General features: G+C 46.7%; 1 protein-coding gene across 1 annotated transcript in view; it reads right to left on the bottom strand.

Annotated features, from left to right (window-relative positions):
* Positions 1–12,933, bottom strand: part of DNAAF9 (dynein axonemal assembly factor 9) — a 97,415-nt gene extending 84,482 nt beyond the window's left edge. The window contains exons 1-2 of the mRNA XM_081332220.1: positions 12,798–12,933; positions 4,109–4,188 (exon numbers count right to left, since the gene is read on the bottom strand). Coding sequence (XP_081188346.1) covers positions 4,109–4,188; positions 12,798–12,895 — 178 coding nt within the window. The 5' untranslated portion in view covers positions 12,896–12,933. The remainder of the gene's footprint in view (positions 1–4,108; positions 4,189–12,797) is intronic.
* Positions 12,934–14,874: the final 1,941 nt, after the last annotated feature.

Here is a 14,874-nt window from a genome sequence, read left to right as displayed (position 1 = left end):
GCTGGGTGACTTTGGGCCAATCACCAGGAGGCTGTGAGTTCTAGTCCCGTTTTAGGCATGGAAGCCGGTTGGGTGACTTTGGGCCAATCACCAAGAGGCTGTGAGTTCTAGTCCCACCTTAGGCATGGAAGCCAGCTGGGTGACTTTGGGCCCATCACCAGGAGGCTGTGAGTTCTAGTCCCGTCTTAGGCATGGAAGCCAGCTGGGTGACTTTGGGCCCATCACCAGGAGGCTGTGAGTTCTAGTCCCGGCTTAGGCATGGAAGCCGGCTGGATGACTTTGGGCCCATCACCAGGAGGCTGTGAGTTCTAGTCCCACCTTAGGCATGGAAGCCGGCTGGGTGATTTGGCCCAATCATCAGGAGTCTGTCAATTCTAATCCTGCCTTAGGAATGAAAGCTGGCTGGGTGACTTTGGGCCAGTCACCAGGAGACGGTGAGTTCTAATCCTGCCTTAGGCATCAAAGCCAGCTGGGGATCCCATGATCAATTCCTGGGCCACAGTTCCCCCATGCTGGCTCAGGACTTCTGGGAGTTGAAGTCCACGAGTCATAAAAGAGCCAAGGTGGCCTACTCCTGGCCTAGTGCAATCTTTCTCAACCATGCTGGCTGGGGAATTCTGGGAGTTGAAGTCCACCTGTCTTCCAGTCGCCCAGGTTGAGGAACAGGGGCACAGAGATTTCTAGCAGCTATATCCTCTTACCGATATCTTAATAACAGGCTCTTCTGATTAAAATAAAACAAAAAACAAAAACCAGGCGTTTTCTTCCCAAGCTGCAACTCATTTAACCTTTGCCTTTCTTGTTTTTTAATTTGACCTTTCCTCAGCAAGCGTTTCTGATTCAAGGAGACATAAAACCGCTGCTACCTGTCACCCCCAAGGCGGTGAATAAAAGCCAAACAAAAACCAAAGCGAAGCAAGCCTTCCTTTCACAGGGCGAAATCCAAATCCAAATCTGTCTTCTACCAGGTTGCCGATTTCGCCCACAGGATTTACTCTGAGCCTTCGGGAAGAATGGCGAAATTGTTTAAACTAAGGATTTTCCAAGCAGCCTCCAGATTTAAAGAGAAAGCTCCCGGGGATGGCAAAGGAGACAAAACAGGTAGTCCTCGACTTACGACAGTTCACTTAGTGACTGACGTTACAGCGGCACTGAAAAAGAAGTGACTTAGGACCGTTTTTCACACTTAGGACCGTTGCAGCATCCCCATGGCCAAGTGATCAAAATTCGGACACTTGGCAACTGACTCGTACGTATGACGGTCACAGTGTTCCTGGGGTCACGTGATCCGCTTTTGTGACCGCCTGACAATGAAACTCAATGGGGGAAGCCGGATTCGCTTAACGGCCACGTTACCATGTTAATAATTATGGCGATTTCCTTAACAAATGTGGCGAGAAAATTTGTAAAGTGGGGCAAAAATTGAAAGAAAAGAGGGAGAGAGAGAGAGAGAAAATGAAAGAGGGGAAGAATGAATGAAGTAAGAAAGAGAAAAGAAAGAGAAAGAGAAAAGAAAATGAAAGAGAAAGAATGAAGAAAGAAAAAGAAAAGAGAAAAAATAGAAAAAGAAAATGAAAGAACGAATAAAGAAAGAGAGAAAGAGAAAGAGAAAGAAAGAAAGAAAGAAAGAAAGAAAGAAAGAAAGAAAGAAAGAAAGAAAGAAAGAAAGAAAGAAAGAAAGAAAGAAAAATGAAAGAGGGGAAGAATGAATGAAGAGAAAAAAGAGAGAAAAGAAAAGAAAATGAAAGAATGAATGAAGAAAAAAAAGAAAAGAAAAAATAGAAAGAAAAATAGAAAGAGAAAATGAAAGAGAAAGAATGAAGAAAAAGAGAAAGAGAAAAAGAGAAGAAAGAAAGAAAGAAAGAAAGAAAGAAAGAAAGAAAGAAAGAAAGAAAGAAAAAATGAAAGGGGAAGAATGAATGAAGAAAGAAAATGAAAGAATGAAGAAAAAAGAAAAGAAAGAAAAAAATAGAAAAAGAGAAAGAGAAAATGAGAAAGAATGAAGAAACAGAAAAAGAGAAAAAAAGAGAAAAGAGAAAAAGAAAGAAAAGAGAAAAGAAAGAAAAAACAGAGAAAGAAATAGAAAGAAAAAATAGAAAGAAAGAAAGAGTAAAAGAGCTGCAAATGTCTCACTTAGCGACATAAATTTGGGGCTCAGTTGTGCCGGTAAGTCGAGGACTACCTGCTTCCTTCCAATGCTAAAAAATAAATGGGAAAAAAATCCCCCCTTTTCCCCCCCACCGTTGCAAAAAAGAAAGAGAGAACGAAAGAGCAGCCCCCTCGGCAACGGAGAGGAGACGGACTTGGAATCCGGCGAAGACAAAATGGCTTCAGCTGCCGAGGACCGAGGACCGTTAACCCCGGTTGCAAAACCTCTCTGGGGACGGAGGGGCTGAGCAGCCAGGAAAAAGACCTTGGGAAGCGGCTGGGGGGGTGGGGTGCAGATCGTGGGAAGGGGCAAGCCGCTGGGGGGGGGGAGGGCTGGAGGTCGAAATCCAGGCTGCCACACCAAGGGGAGTAGTGGGACACAGGCGAGAGTGCCGGGTGTTTGTTTGTGCGAAGGGAAAAGCCGCTCTTTGCAACAGTCGGAGAGGTGGAAGGACTTAAATTGGGGATGAAAAAATCAGGCGGCAGCTTTAACTTTTTCTTCCTTCCCTTTCTCGTTCTTCCTTTTCCTTTCCCCTTCCCTTCCTCTTATATCTTCCTTCCCTTCCCTTCCTCCCTCCCTTCGTTCTTTTAGAGCCCACTTTTTATTTTTTTTTACCTTAAATAATTTAAGGTGGCAAACACACACAATACTCCTTCTTAGTCTTATTTTCCCCACAACAACAGCCCTGTGAGGTGGGTTGGGCTGAGAGACAGGCACTGGCCCAAATTCTCCCAGCCAGCTTTCGTGCCTAAGGCGGGACTAGAACTGGCCATCTCCCGGTGATTGGCTCAAAGTTACCCAATTGGCTTTCATGCCTAAGGCGGGACTAGAACTCTCCATCTCCTGGGGATTGGCCCAAAGTCACCCAGCCGGTTTTCCTGCCTATGGCAGGACTAGAACTCACCATCTCCTGGTAATTGGCTCTAAGTTACCCAGCCAGCTTTCATGGCTAAGGCGGGACTAGAACTGGCCATCTCCTGGTGATTGGCTCAAAGTTACCCAATTGGCTTTCATGCCTAAGGCAGGACTAGAACTCTCCATCTCCTGGTGATTGGCCCAAAGTCACCCAGCCGGTTTTCCTGCCTATGGCAGGACTAGAACTCACCATCTCCGGGTGATTGGCCCAAAGTCACCCAATTGGCTTTCAGGCTTAAGGCGGGACTAGAACTCTCCGCCTCCTGGGGATTGGCCCAAAGTCACCCAATTGGCTTTCAGGCTTAAGGCAGGACTAGAACTTTCCATCTCCTGGTGATTGGCCCAAAATCACCTAGCCGGTTTTCCTGCCTATGGCAGGACTAGAACTCACCATCTCCTGGTAATTGGCTCTGTTACCCAGCCAGCTTTCATGGCTAAGGCAGGACTAGAACTCTCCATCTCCTGGGGATTGGCCCAAAGTCACCCAATTGGCTTTCAGGCTTAAGGCGGGACTAGAACTCTCTGCCTCCTGGGGATTGGCCCAAAGTCAGCCGGGTGGGACTAGAACTCAGAGTCTCCCAGATTCTAGCTTGACCAAGTCAACTGGCTTTCTCCTCTTCTTAGCCAAAATCCCACCGTGAGCCAAGGAAGACGAACAGGTGCCGGGTCTTGTGCCTCTAACCAAATTTCAGAGTCCTTTCCAAGCGTCAGGCCAAGGCAGGCCCTGTTTTATCCCGCACTGCCTGCTTGTTCAGGGAAAAAAAAGCTGGAGAGGGTTAGGGCGAATTCTCCCAGTGCCCAGCAGAAGAGAATGAGGGCCATTTTTTAAATTCATGGATCCTCTTCTTGGCAAGAGAGGAAAATCTTCAAAAAGCAGCCACTTTCTGCATCCAAAGAAGCTTACTACGGATCAAATGCTTCTCACGCAGGGCACGGAGTCCCAGTTTCCACCACCCCCCCTCTCTCTCTCTCTCTCTCTCTCTCTCACACACACACACACACACACACCCAGGTCAATGCACGTTAAGGAGGAAAAGAGTTTACCCAAAATGCAGAGGATGCCATCTGGCTGGGATTTGCTGCTCTCCGTCAGAATGTTTTGAATTTGTCGAAGTCGGCTGCAGCTGGGAAGAGAAAAACGGGGAAGGAGAGTTAAGAGGCCGCGCTGGGGAAGGAGACCGGGTTTCCAGCCCCGCTAAAGCAAAAGGAAGCGTTTTTTAGGCTGAACTGGCAAAGCAGAGAGGTTATGAGTAGCAGTATTTGCCTTCTGCAGAGTTTGCAAAACGCGATCCAACCCATTCATCTGAAATGGTATAGATAGGGTTTCCGGCCTGAGCAGGGGGTTGGACTAGATGACCTCCAAGGCCACTTCCAGCTCTGTTATTCTATTCTATTCTATTCTCCAATATTTATCCTATCCTATCCTATCCTATCCTATCCTATCCTATCCTATCCTATCCTATCCTATCCTATCCTATCCCATCCCATTCTATTCCTATTCCTATTCCTGTCTCCATGGCCATTATGTTTTTCAGTGCGGTTGTAACTTCAAAACGTCACTAAATGAATTGTTGTTAACCGAGAACTACCTTCACTCTTTCCGTGCAGTCATAACTTTCTAATTTGCCTTCTCCTGCCCCTGGGATTCATCTCAAAAATACCATTTTAACACGGCTCAAGGCCCTTCATGGTAAGCATTGAAGACTTCCACAGACCCCGATAGTCCTCGACTTACGACAGTTTGTTTATTGACCGTTCAAGGTGACAACGGCACTGGAAAAAGAAAACATTTTTTCACACGGCCGCCACGGCTTCCCCGCGGTCAGGCGATCAAAATCCAGACCGTTGGCAACGGGCTCCTATTTATTTATTTATTTATTTATTTATTTATTTATTTATTTATTATATTTTTATACCGCCCTTCTCCCGAAGGACTCAGGGCGGTGTACAGGGCAATAAATACAAAAACAAGATACAAAAGTTAAAAGCGATTTAATAAATGCCCAAGGATAAAACAATAATTAAGATGTACTGTATTTTCAGGCGTATAAGACGACTGGGCGTATAAGACGACCCCCTACATTTCCTGTTAAATTATAGGGTTTGGGCTATACTCGCCGTATAAGACTACCCCTCTTCCAACGCACACTAAATAAAAATTAAAAAACATCAGATTTGATTTTAATATGGTAATTTTAATTCAAATGCTTATGACATGCAGGTGCTTAGTAGGAAAACTGTCACTTATAAACATAAGGCTGTTTGTCATCAAACATGTAAACATAAAACAGTGCAAGTGGATTAAATAATAATAATAATAATAATAATAATAATAATAATAAGAAGAAGAAGAAGAAGAAGAAGAAGAAGAAGAAGAAGAAGAAGAAGAAGAAGAAGAAGAAGAAGAAGAAGAAGAAGAAGAAGAAGAAGAAGTTGGAGGGGACCTTGGAGGTCATCTAGTCCAACCCCCTGCTAAGGCAAGAAACCCTATAAACCCTGTAAAAAATCACAGACTGCAGCTTCTTCTCCAATTGGTCCCGCTTTCCCTGCGCAGACTAAATGGGAGATCCGCTCCAGGTTTTCCAGCCAGCCCTGTCCCTAAATTTTCAGCACCCGGCGTATAAGACGACCCCTGACTTTTGAGAAGATTTTCATGGGTTAAAAAGTAGTCTTATACGCCAGAAAATACAGTATTTAAAACCCCAACCCTAACCCATCAGACCAGGTCTGACTGCTCAAATAGATGCGTTTTTAGATCGCGCCAGAAGGAGCGGAGGTCGGGCGCCGTCCGGAGCTCAACCGGCAAGCGGTTCCACAGGTCTGGCGCGCCCACAGAGAACGCCCTCCCCCTGGGGGTCGCCAGTCGACATTCTCTGATCGGAGGCACCCTGAGGAGGCCCTCTCTGTGGGAGCGCACTGGGCGGAGGGAAGTTGACGCCGGCCGCAGGTGTTGCCGTAGGTAATCCAGACCCATGCCATGTAGGGCTTTGTAAGTCATCACTAACACCTTGAACCTCACCCGGAGGGCAACCGGCAGCCAATGCAGCTCGCGGAGCAAAGGTGTAACATGGGAGTATCGGGAAACCCCCAGCACAACTCGCATGGCTGCATTCTGCACCAGTTGGAGCCTCCGAGTGGTCTTCAAGGGAAGCCCCATGTAGAGAGCGTTACAGTAGTCAAGGCGAGAGGTCACGAGCGCATGAGTGACCGTACACAGAGCATCCCGGTCCAGATAGGGCCGCAACTGGCGCACCAGGCGAACCTGGGCGAAGGCCCCCCTAGTCACAGCTCCAATATGCTCTTCCAAAGAGAGCTGTGAATCTATAAGGACCCCCAAGTTGCGGGCCCTATCTACGGGGGGTAATAGCTCACCCCCCATAGCCAGAGATGGGATAATCGGAATTTATGACGGTTCGCAGTGTCCCCAGTTCACGTGATCCCCTTTTGTGACCTTCCGACAACTCAAGTCCATGGGGAAGCCAGATTCACTTTAACTAGCTTTAACAGCCGCAGCGATTCACTTAACAACCGTGGCAAGCAAAGTTGTCAAATGGGGCGAAAGCTGTCTTTAAAAAAAAACAAAAAAACTCTCGCTTAGCCACAGAAACGGTCGGGCTGAATTGCGGCGTTAAGCCAGGACTTCCTGTCTTTGCTGCGGAGCGTTGAAGCCCGTCATTTCTGCTCTGACCCACGGCCGAGGCTTTTTATAGCTTGGGTGCCAAATTCCGGCCCACGGACAGATGGACAGACGCAGGGGAAACTGTCTCGGGGTCATTTTCTCCCACGCCGGCAGAGCGACATTCCCAGATTTTGCCACCTTCCAAATCAGCGCAAACTTATCCTACCCTTTTCGCCAGCCAGAAATTATTACATTTTCTGCTTCCTCCGCCATCAAATTAAACAAAGAATTGGGGGGGGGTGTTTTATAACCGCGTAGAGCAGAGGCCCCCAACCTTTTGGGCGCCACCGGGGACCGGTTCCTTGGAGAGAGGTTTTTCCCGCAGACCGAGACCGCGTGGTTTTGTGTGCTGCCTGCATCCCGCGCGGATGGGGCTTTGCTTGTTTGTGCGGGCCGGTTGCTGACGTGCCGTGGCCCGGTACCGGTCCACGGATAGGGGGGGGGGGTTGGGGACCCCTGGCATAGAGAAAAGGGGTAGAAAACAGCCAAAGTGACTCTGCCGATGTGGAGGGAAAGGACTGGAGAGGCTTCTGCGTTCTTAGAGGTCAGTTTAAGTCGGTTGCAGAAGCCGCGGCTGGTTTCGTGTTTTTTTTTTGACATTTGAAAGAAGGGCAGCCAAGATTGGCGCCCAACAGCTGTTTTCTCCTCCTCCCGCCCGATTCCGTTCCTGATCATTCCTTCCTTTCTCTTTCTTTTTTCTCTCTTTTCTTTCCTTTCTTTTCTTTTCCTTCCTTTCTCTTCCCTCTTTCTTCTTCTCTTTTTCTTTCTTTGATTTCTCTTTTCCTTCCTACCTTCCTTTCTCTTCCCTCCTTTTTCTTTTTCTTTTTTCTTTCATCTTTTCTTTTCCTTCCTTTCTCTTCCCTCTTCCTTTCTCTTCTTTTTCTTTCTCTTCCCTTTTTCTTTCTTTCTTTCCTTTTCCTTCCTTCCTTTCTCTTCCCTCTTTTCTTTCTTCTTTCTTTCCTTTCTCTTCTTTTCCTTCCTACCTTCCTTTCACTTCCCTTTTTCTTTCTTTTTTCTTTCCTTTCTTTTCCTTCTTCCTTTCTCTTCCCTCTTTCTTCTTTCTTCTTTCTTTCGTTTCTCTTCTTTTCCTTCCTACCTTCCTTTCTCCTCCCTCCTTTTTCTTTCTTCTTTCTTTTTTCTTTCTTTCCTTTCTTTTCCTTCTTCCTTTCTCTTCCCTTTTTCTTTTTTCTCTCTTTATCTTTTTTCTCTTCTTTCTTTCTCTTTCCTTTCTTCCTTCCTCTCTTCCCTTTTTCTTTCTTTCTTTCCTTTTCCTTTTCCTTCCTTCCTCCTTCCTTCCTTCCTCGTTCTCTCCAGTCTGTTAATTTCCTTCTACACTAGGAAGGGGAGCCTTGCCTGCCCCCAGCCATCCTCCCAAAGCCCCCCCTCCCCCGCAGACAATCGGCTTTTCTAAACGGTGGAATTTCACAAATTCTTGGAGCTGGGGGAGAACGGAGGCTTCAGCTTTCTCCCCCAGCTCCAAGAATTTGTGAAATTCCACCGTTTAGAAAAGCCGATTGTCTCCCAGGATGCTCGGAAGGGTTCCTGATTCCTAAACCAAGCAGCGGCTTCTCAATACAGATAATCCTTGACCTACAACCCCAATCGGGGCTATTTTCCACTGTACTGAGCAGGGCCTTTGTGAAGGGGGCTGCACCCTGTTTTACGACCTCAGCTTTGCTTAATAGCACAGGTCATCTTGGACTTACGACACAAGTGGAGCCCAAGATTTCTGTTGCTAAGCAAGGCAGTTAAGCGAGTTTGGGGCCCCACTTTACGACCATTCTTGCCACAGTTGTTAAGCAAATCACCGCAGCTGTTAAGCGAATCGCGCGGTCGTTAAGCAAATCTAGCTCCCCCGCCCCCACATTGATTTTGTTGGAAACCGGTCGGTCGGGAAATGGCGATCCCGACCCTGGGACATTGCAACCGTCACAAACACCCAAGCGCCCGAATTTTCTTGCCGGGATTGATTGTAGGGACGCTGCAACGGTTGTTAAGCATGAGGACGGATTATAACTTTGAACCACTGCTAAACGAACGGTTGTAAAACCGAGGACAACCTGTAATGCAAATAAGCTGTTCTATGCCATGTGGCGGGAGATGTGCGTGCGTACACACACACACACACACACACAACACCCTCCCCCAAGGAAATGTGAGCTTGTTTATCCTTTGTGCATTCTGGAAACCAAAGAATCCTTACATTACCGTATTTCCTCGAAAGTAAGACCCAGCAGGAAAATAAGCCCTAGCGTGATTTTTTTCGGACGCTCCTAATATAAGCCCCACCCCACAAATAAGCCCCAGTTAAGATCGTCAGCCAGACGGACCGCATTTAGTACCGTATTTCCCCGAATATGAGACCCACCGGGTTTTAATTTAATTTTAATTTAATTTAATTTTAATTTAATTTTAATTTAATTTTAATTTAATTTTAACTTAATTTTAATTTAATTTAATTTAATTTTAATTTAATTTTAATTTAATTTTAATTTAATTTTAATTTTAATTTTAAATTTTAATTTTATTTTATTTTTTAATTCCATTTATATCCCACCCTTCCCCGAAGACTCAGGGCGGCTTACAAGCTTAGCAGTATTTTAATTTGTTTAATTTTAATTTGTTTAATTGTGGGCTAGTCTTAATTTAATTCTATTTTAAAGTGTACTTATTTGTATTGTTTTAACCCGCCCTGTAAACCGCCCTGAGTCCTTCGGGAATAGGGTGGTATATAAAATCAATTAATTAAATAAATAAATAAATAAAATAAGCCCTAGCACAGGGGTGGGGAACCTCGGCTCTTTTATGACTCCTGGACTTCAACTCCCAGAATTCCTGAGTCAGCACGATTTTTCAGGATGCTCGTAGTATAAGCCCCACCCGCAAAATAAGCCCCAGTTAAGACGGTCAGCTGGATGCATTTAGTACCGTTTTTCCCCGAATATTTATTTATTTATTTTTATTTTAATCCCATTTATATCCCGCCCTTCTCCGAAGACTCAGGGCGGCTTCTTTGGGAGCAAAAATTAATATCAAACCCGCTTTTATTTTCGGTGAACCACGGTACTGGCTGGGTTTAGTTTCACACATTCCTCAGCTTTATGCGCCATTCCTTTCTTCTCTTTTGATGACTGGGATGCATTAAGCCGCTGAGGATGTATTAAGTTACCCGTCACCTTGGCAAGCAACTTTTGCTGTACATGCAACTTGGCATTTAGGAGGAGAGATAGGTTGCAGATTTCTCTGTAAATCAAGGGGTGTCCAGCCGTGGCCATTTTTTTGGATTGGTGGACTTCAACTCCCAGAATCCCCCAGCCAGCCTGCTTCTCCAAAGTAACCCGCCATGCCAACCTGCTTCTCCAAAGTAACCCGCCATTAAGCCTCAAAGCGCCAATCGTCTCTCAAGCTTGTTGTTTTGTGCTGCGGTTTTTCCTTAGGCCACCCACCACGACGAAAAATCAGCTGCAGGCAGTCCTCAACTTACAGCAGTTCGTTTAGTGACCGTCCAAAAGTTACAACGGCACTGAAAAAAAGGGACTTAACGACCAGTTTTCACACTTAGGACCGTGCGCAGCATCCCCGCGGTCACGCGATCCAAATTCAGCCGCTTTGGCAACTGACTCGTACTTACGACGGTGGCAACGTCTCGGGGCCAGGTGATCCCCTTTTGCGGAGTCGATGGGGAAAACCAGATTGGCTTAATAACCGCGTGACTAATTTAACAACTGCGGTGATTCACTTAACAAACGTGGCAAGAAAAGTCGTCAAATGGGGCAAAACTCACTTAACAAATTTCTCACTTAGCCACATAAATTCTGGCCTCCGTCGTAAGTCGAGGACTACCTGACCAGGAACGATCCCAGAATTTATGTTGCTAAGTGAGAAATTTCTTAACAAGGTCCCAAATTTTAATTACGTGACTTTAGGGATGTTGTAACTACGGAAGATCAGTAATGAGAGATTTTTTTTTATTTCGAACTATTTGGTTGCTAAACAAATAGATGAAAGACAAGGATTAATGAATCCTTTATCTCGGCCATGTCAAACTGCAATGGGGAAAAGGTCACTTGATATGGTGAGTTTGACATGCCTGAAAAATATTGGGATTTTCCATGCATTTGTTTAGATTCCTGAAACTGCTCCCATCTCTCCTGCAGACCAGCCGTGTTTCTCAACTCTGCCATCTTTTTAAGATTTATGGACATCAATTCCCAGAATTCCCCAGCGAGCAAGAAAAGAGCTTTTCTTTACAAGGGCTCAAGAGAAGGAGCTCTTTTGCCAAATTTTTTGGCAGGATTTTATTGCTTGGCCTGATGGGGGATGGGTTGGGTTTTTATTGTCATTTTAATATATGTATTTACTGTTTTTTATTTGTATTTATTTATTTATTTATTTATTTATTTATTTATTTATTTATTTATTTATTTATTATTTATTTATGGGATTTATATCCCGCCCTATCTCCCGAAGGACTCAGGGCGGCTAACAACAAAACATATAATAAGTAGCTTGGGCATATGTTTAATTCTTTTTAACTTTTGTATTTTTTGTATTTTTATATGGTTGCCCTGTTCACCGCCCTGAGTCCTCCGGGAGAAGGGCGGTATATAAATAAAATTATTATTATTATTATTATTATTATTATTATTATTATTATTATTATTATTATTATTATTATTATTATTATTATTATTATTATTATTATTATTTTATTGAGCATGGCTTGTCCTCAACTTACGACCACAACTGGGCCCAAAGTTTCTGCTGCTAAGCAAGACAACAGTGGCCTTGGCTCTGTTTTACGAGCTTTCTTGTCCCAGTTGTGAATTACTGCAGTTGTTACGTTAGTAACGCAGTTGTGAAGTGAATCCAGCATCCCCATTGACTTTGCTCGTCAGAAGGTCACAAAAGGGGATCACACGGCGACCGTCGTAAATATGAGTCAGCTGCCAAGCGTCTGAATTTTGAACGCGTGACCCTGGGGATGCTGCAATGGTCGTGTGGAAAACCATCATAAGTCACTATTTTCACTGCTGTGGCAACTTTGAACGGTTACTAAATGAACCGTTGTAAGTCGAGGACTACCTGTATTTTATCTGCCACCTCCTCCCCGCAAACCTCCGTACGTTCTCGTCACCATCACCCTGCGGAAGAGTTGGACAAGGCAAGCAACTGGCTTCGAGCCATCTACAGCGTTGCTCCCAAATCACCAATCTATTTAAAAGACGCATCCACACAACATGCCTAACCCGAAAGCAGATCTAGCTTTGCTTCCTGGTTTTGCAGCTTACAACCAACACAAGGGCGCTGACAACAAGGCGAGCTGGAAATCTCCTTCACACACCCACACACCCCACCAGTCCAGCTTTGCAAATGCACCCACTCCGGCTGAAATTTGGTTGTGGGAACATAGCCACACTTTAAACTCCCATCTGAAAAATGGCCCGGCTGAATACAATTCCGGGCGCTAAGCCAGGCAGCCTGGTTGACTAGCTATCCAGGCGTGGATTTACATTTCTCTTCTTCTTGGGAGATGTTTCCGAGAACCACAGTCATCATGCCTGCAGACGTGGGGTTTCCTGGTGGTGCCCTATCCACCCCTGACCCCAGGTCGCCCAGGTCTGCTAAGGGTTCTCCCTTCTTGGGGCCAACTGGGCAACCCCGGGGATGCCTCCCTGCAGGGTGAACCAGGCAGAGGGGCGGCTTGCCCCTGCCTTCTTTGGGATGACTATCCCGCCCCACCCACCTGGATCTCCTGGTGGTTTCCCATCCGATCCCAACCAGGCCCATTCTGCTCTAGCCATCCTGCAGGATTTGCCCACAAAAGTGTGCCCCCCCATTCCCCCCCCAACATAACACCCCCCCTGCACACGTGGCCCCCTCGCTTGCCCCGCCCCCAGGCCCCGCCCCCTGCCCCACCCGCGGCCGCCTTGGGGCGGCTCCCCAGCCAGGGATTGTTTCAACCCGGCATGAACGGGGAGGGGCCGCCCCGGAAGCGCCTGACTCGGGTCAGGCGCGTCGTGCGAAGGCGGCGGCCGACCCGGGTTGGCTCACCTGGCGGCGGGCCGGGCGCCCCCTCGGGCCTTGGAGCGCCCCCTGCCGGCCGGGGGCGGCAGCAGCGCCAGCGGGCTCCGCGCGGGGAGCAGCGCCATTGTCCGTCCGCCGGGCCTGCCGAGCGCTCTGACGGGAGGGAGGGGCGGGCCGTACCAAGGGGCCAGCAGCTGGAGGGAGGGACGCGGGAGGGAGGAGCCAACAACGCCGCCCCCTCAGGGCGGGTCCTCCCGTCTCCCTCCTCCCTCGCACGACGGACACCCCCGCCCGCCGCCCGGATGGTACGGCCCGTACAGCTGCTGTTTTGCAGGGGGAAAAAGAAAGAATGGGAGAGGGAGAAGGCCGTTGCCTCGGCAACCGCGGAGCAGCCCGCCCCGCCCCTAGCGACCGCCCTGCCGGACGCGGAGAAAGCAGGCGGGCCTTAGCAACGCCTCTCTTTCCCCAACCGGCGCCCTCCGGCTCTTGGGGACTCCCAGGCCCATCCTCCCCTGCCCGGCCTTGCCAGACTACAATTTCCATGATTCCCGGCCAGTAGGAATTTTCAGACATCGAAGATGTTGAAAGGCCGGAACAGCCACTGAGGACGGCGAGGAAGAAGATGCTGAGGACCCGGGCGCGAAGTCTGTAGAAAGGGACCGAGATTGACAGCTGCCTCTCGGGAATGACATAACTCAGCATTTTGCAAGCTTGGCAACCTTAAAGGTGGCTGGACTTCAATTCCCAGAATTCCCCAGCCAGCATGGCTGTTTGGGGGATTCTGGGAGTTGAAGGCCAGCCATCTTCCGGTTGCTGAGATTGAGAAACATTGTTTTAACCATAATTTGGTTTTAATCTCTCCTGCCTTTTATCTTTCTCGTTAAGTGACCTTTTAATTATTGGACTGTTTTAATTCTAATTTATATGTCATATAGGCAAGATGGGCTGCTATATAAACCATTTCCCCCCCTCTTTCTCCCTTTTCCCCCCTTTTCAGTTACAATCTTTCCCATTCCTGCCTGAGACACCAAAGGACATTTAATGCTCTTTTTTAAGAGGTGTTTAAAGAAACGCCTGGATATTCTCACACACATGCAAATACACCCTCAATCTTAATCTGACTGGGTGAACCACATTCTAGCAAAGATTGCTCTGAGTCCGTTTCCCCCCCTTGAAACAAAGAAACAAACCTTGTAATTTTCCGGGGCTGAATCCCGATAAACCATTTAAGGCTTGAAAAATGATCGCCCAGGATCTATTTCCAAGGCTGACCCAGAGGCCAGCTGGCAATTTCTTGCCAGGGAGAGAGAGTGTGGGCAGAAAACCACCTACTGTTTTCTGCATGATAGAAATTCTTTGATAAAATCGGAAATAGGCACATAAATCACATTTTCTCCTGCAGCGGAAAACCCTGGAAAATCACCTGGCTAAGCTCTGTCCCAGGAAAGGAAGCCCCAAACATCCATATTCAGATGACATCTTGAGGCATAAACTATAAAGCACTTTTTTGAGGCTCGAATATCATGCAGATCCCGGCCAGATGCTTCAGAGAGTTTTGCAAACTCAGAAAATTTGGTTTATTATGCACTTTGCATAAGGCTGCTTTCTCCCAAAGCAAAAGATGGGGTGGACTTATTGTAGGAACAGAACCATTGGCTGCCAAGACTAGAAAATGTAATTGCTGGAAACTGCAATTATGGAATACACAATTTTTAAAAAATCTTTTTCTTTGGGATTTATCCAGGACTTGGAATTAGTAGGTGCAATATGATTGAATGGTGTAATTTGCAACACTTGTGCAAATTATGTAACTTCCACTTGTATGATGATGTCATAATGGATGCATGATATCATCAGGGCATCATCAAGCATTCCCAAAGAGCGACATCCACGAATTATGACTTAGCGCCATAATTCAGCCCAACAAACTGTGGATTGTCCCGCCAACTTTGGTTCAGCAATATGTGAACCCAGTCCCCATTCTGAAATAGAAAAAAATATTTCCATTGCACATGCTTCACGCTGAGATCTCCACTGAGGTACAAGGCCGTGCAGAAACTCGTGAATTAGGAAGGAAGGAAGGAAGGAAGAAGGAAGGAAGGAA

This window comes from Vipera berus (assembly GCF_964194415.1).
Source record: "Vipera berus genome assembly, chromosome: 7".
NCBI classification, from domain to species: Eukaryota; Metazoa; Chordata; class Lepidosauria; order Squamata; family Viperidae; genus Vipera; species Vipera berus.
This window is presented reverse-complemented; position numbering and strand designations above follow the sequence as displayed.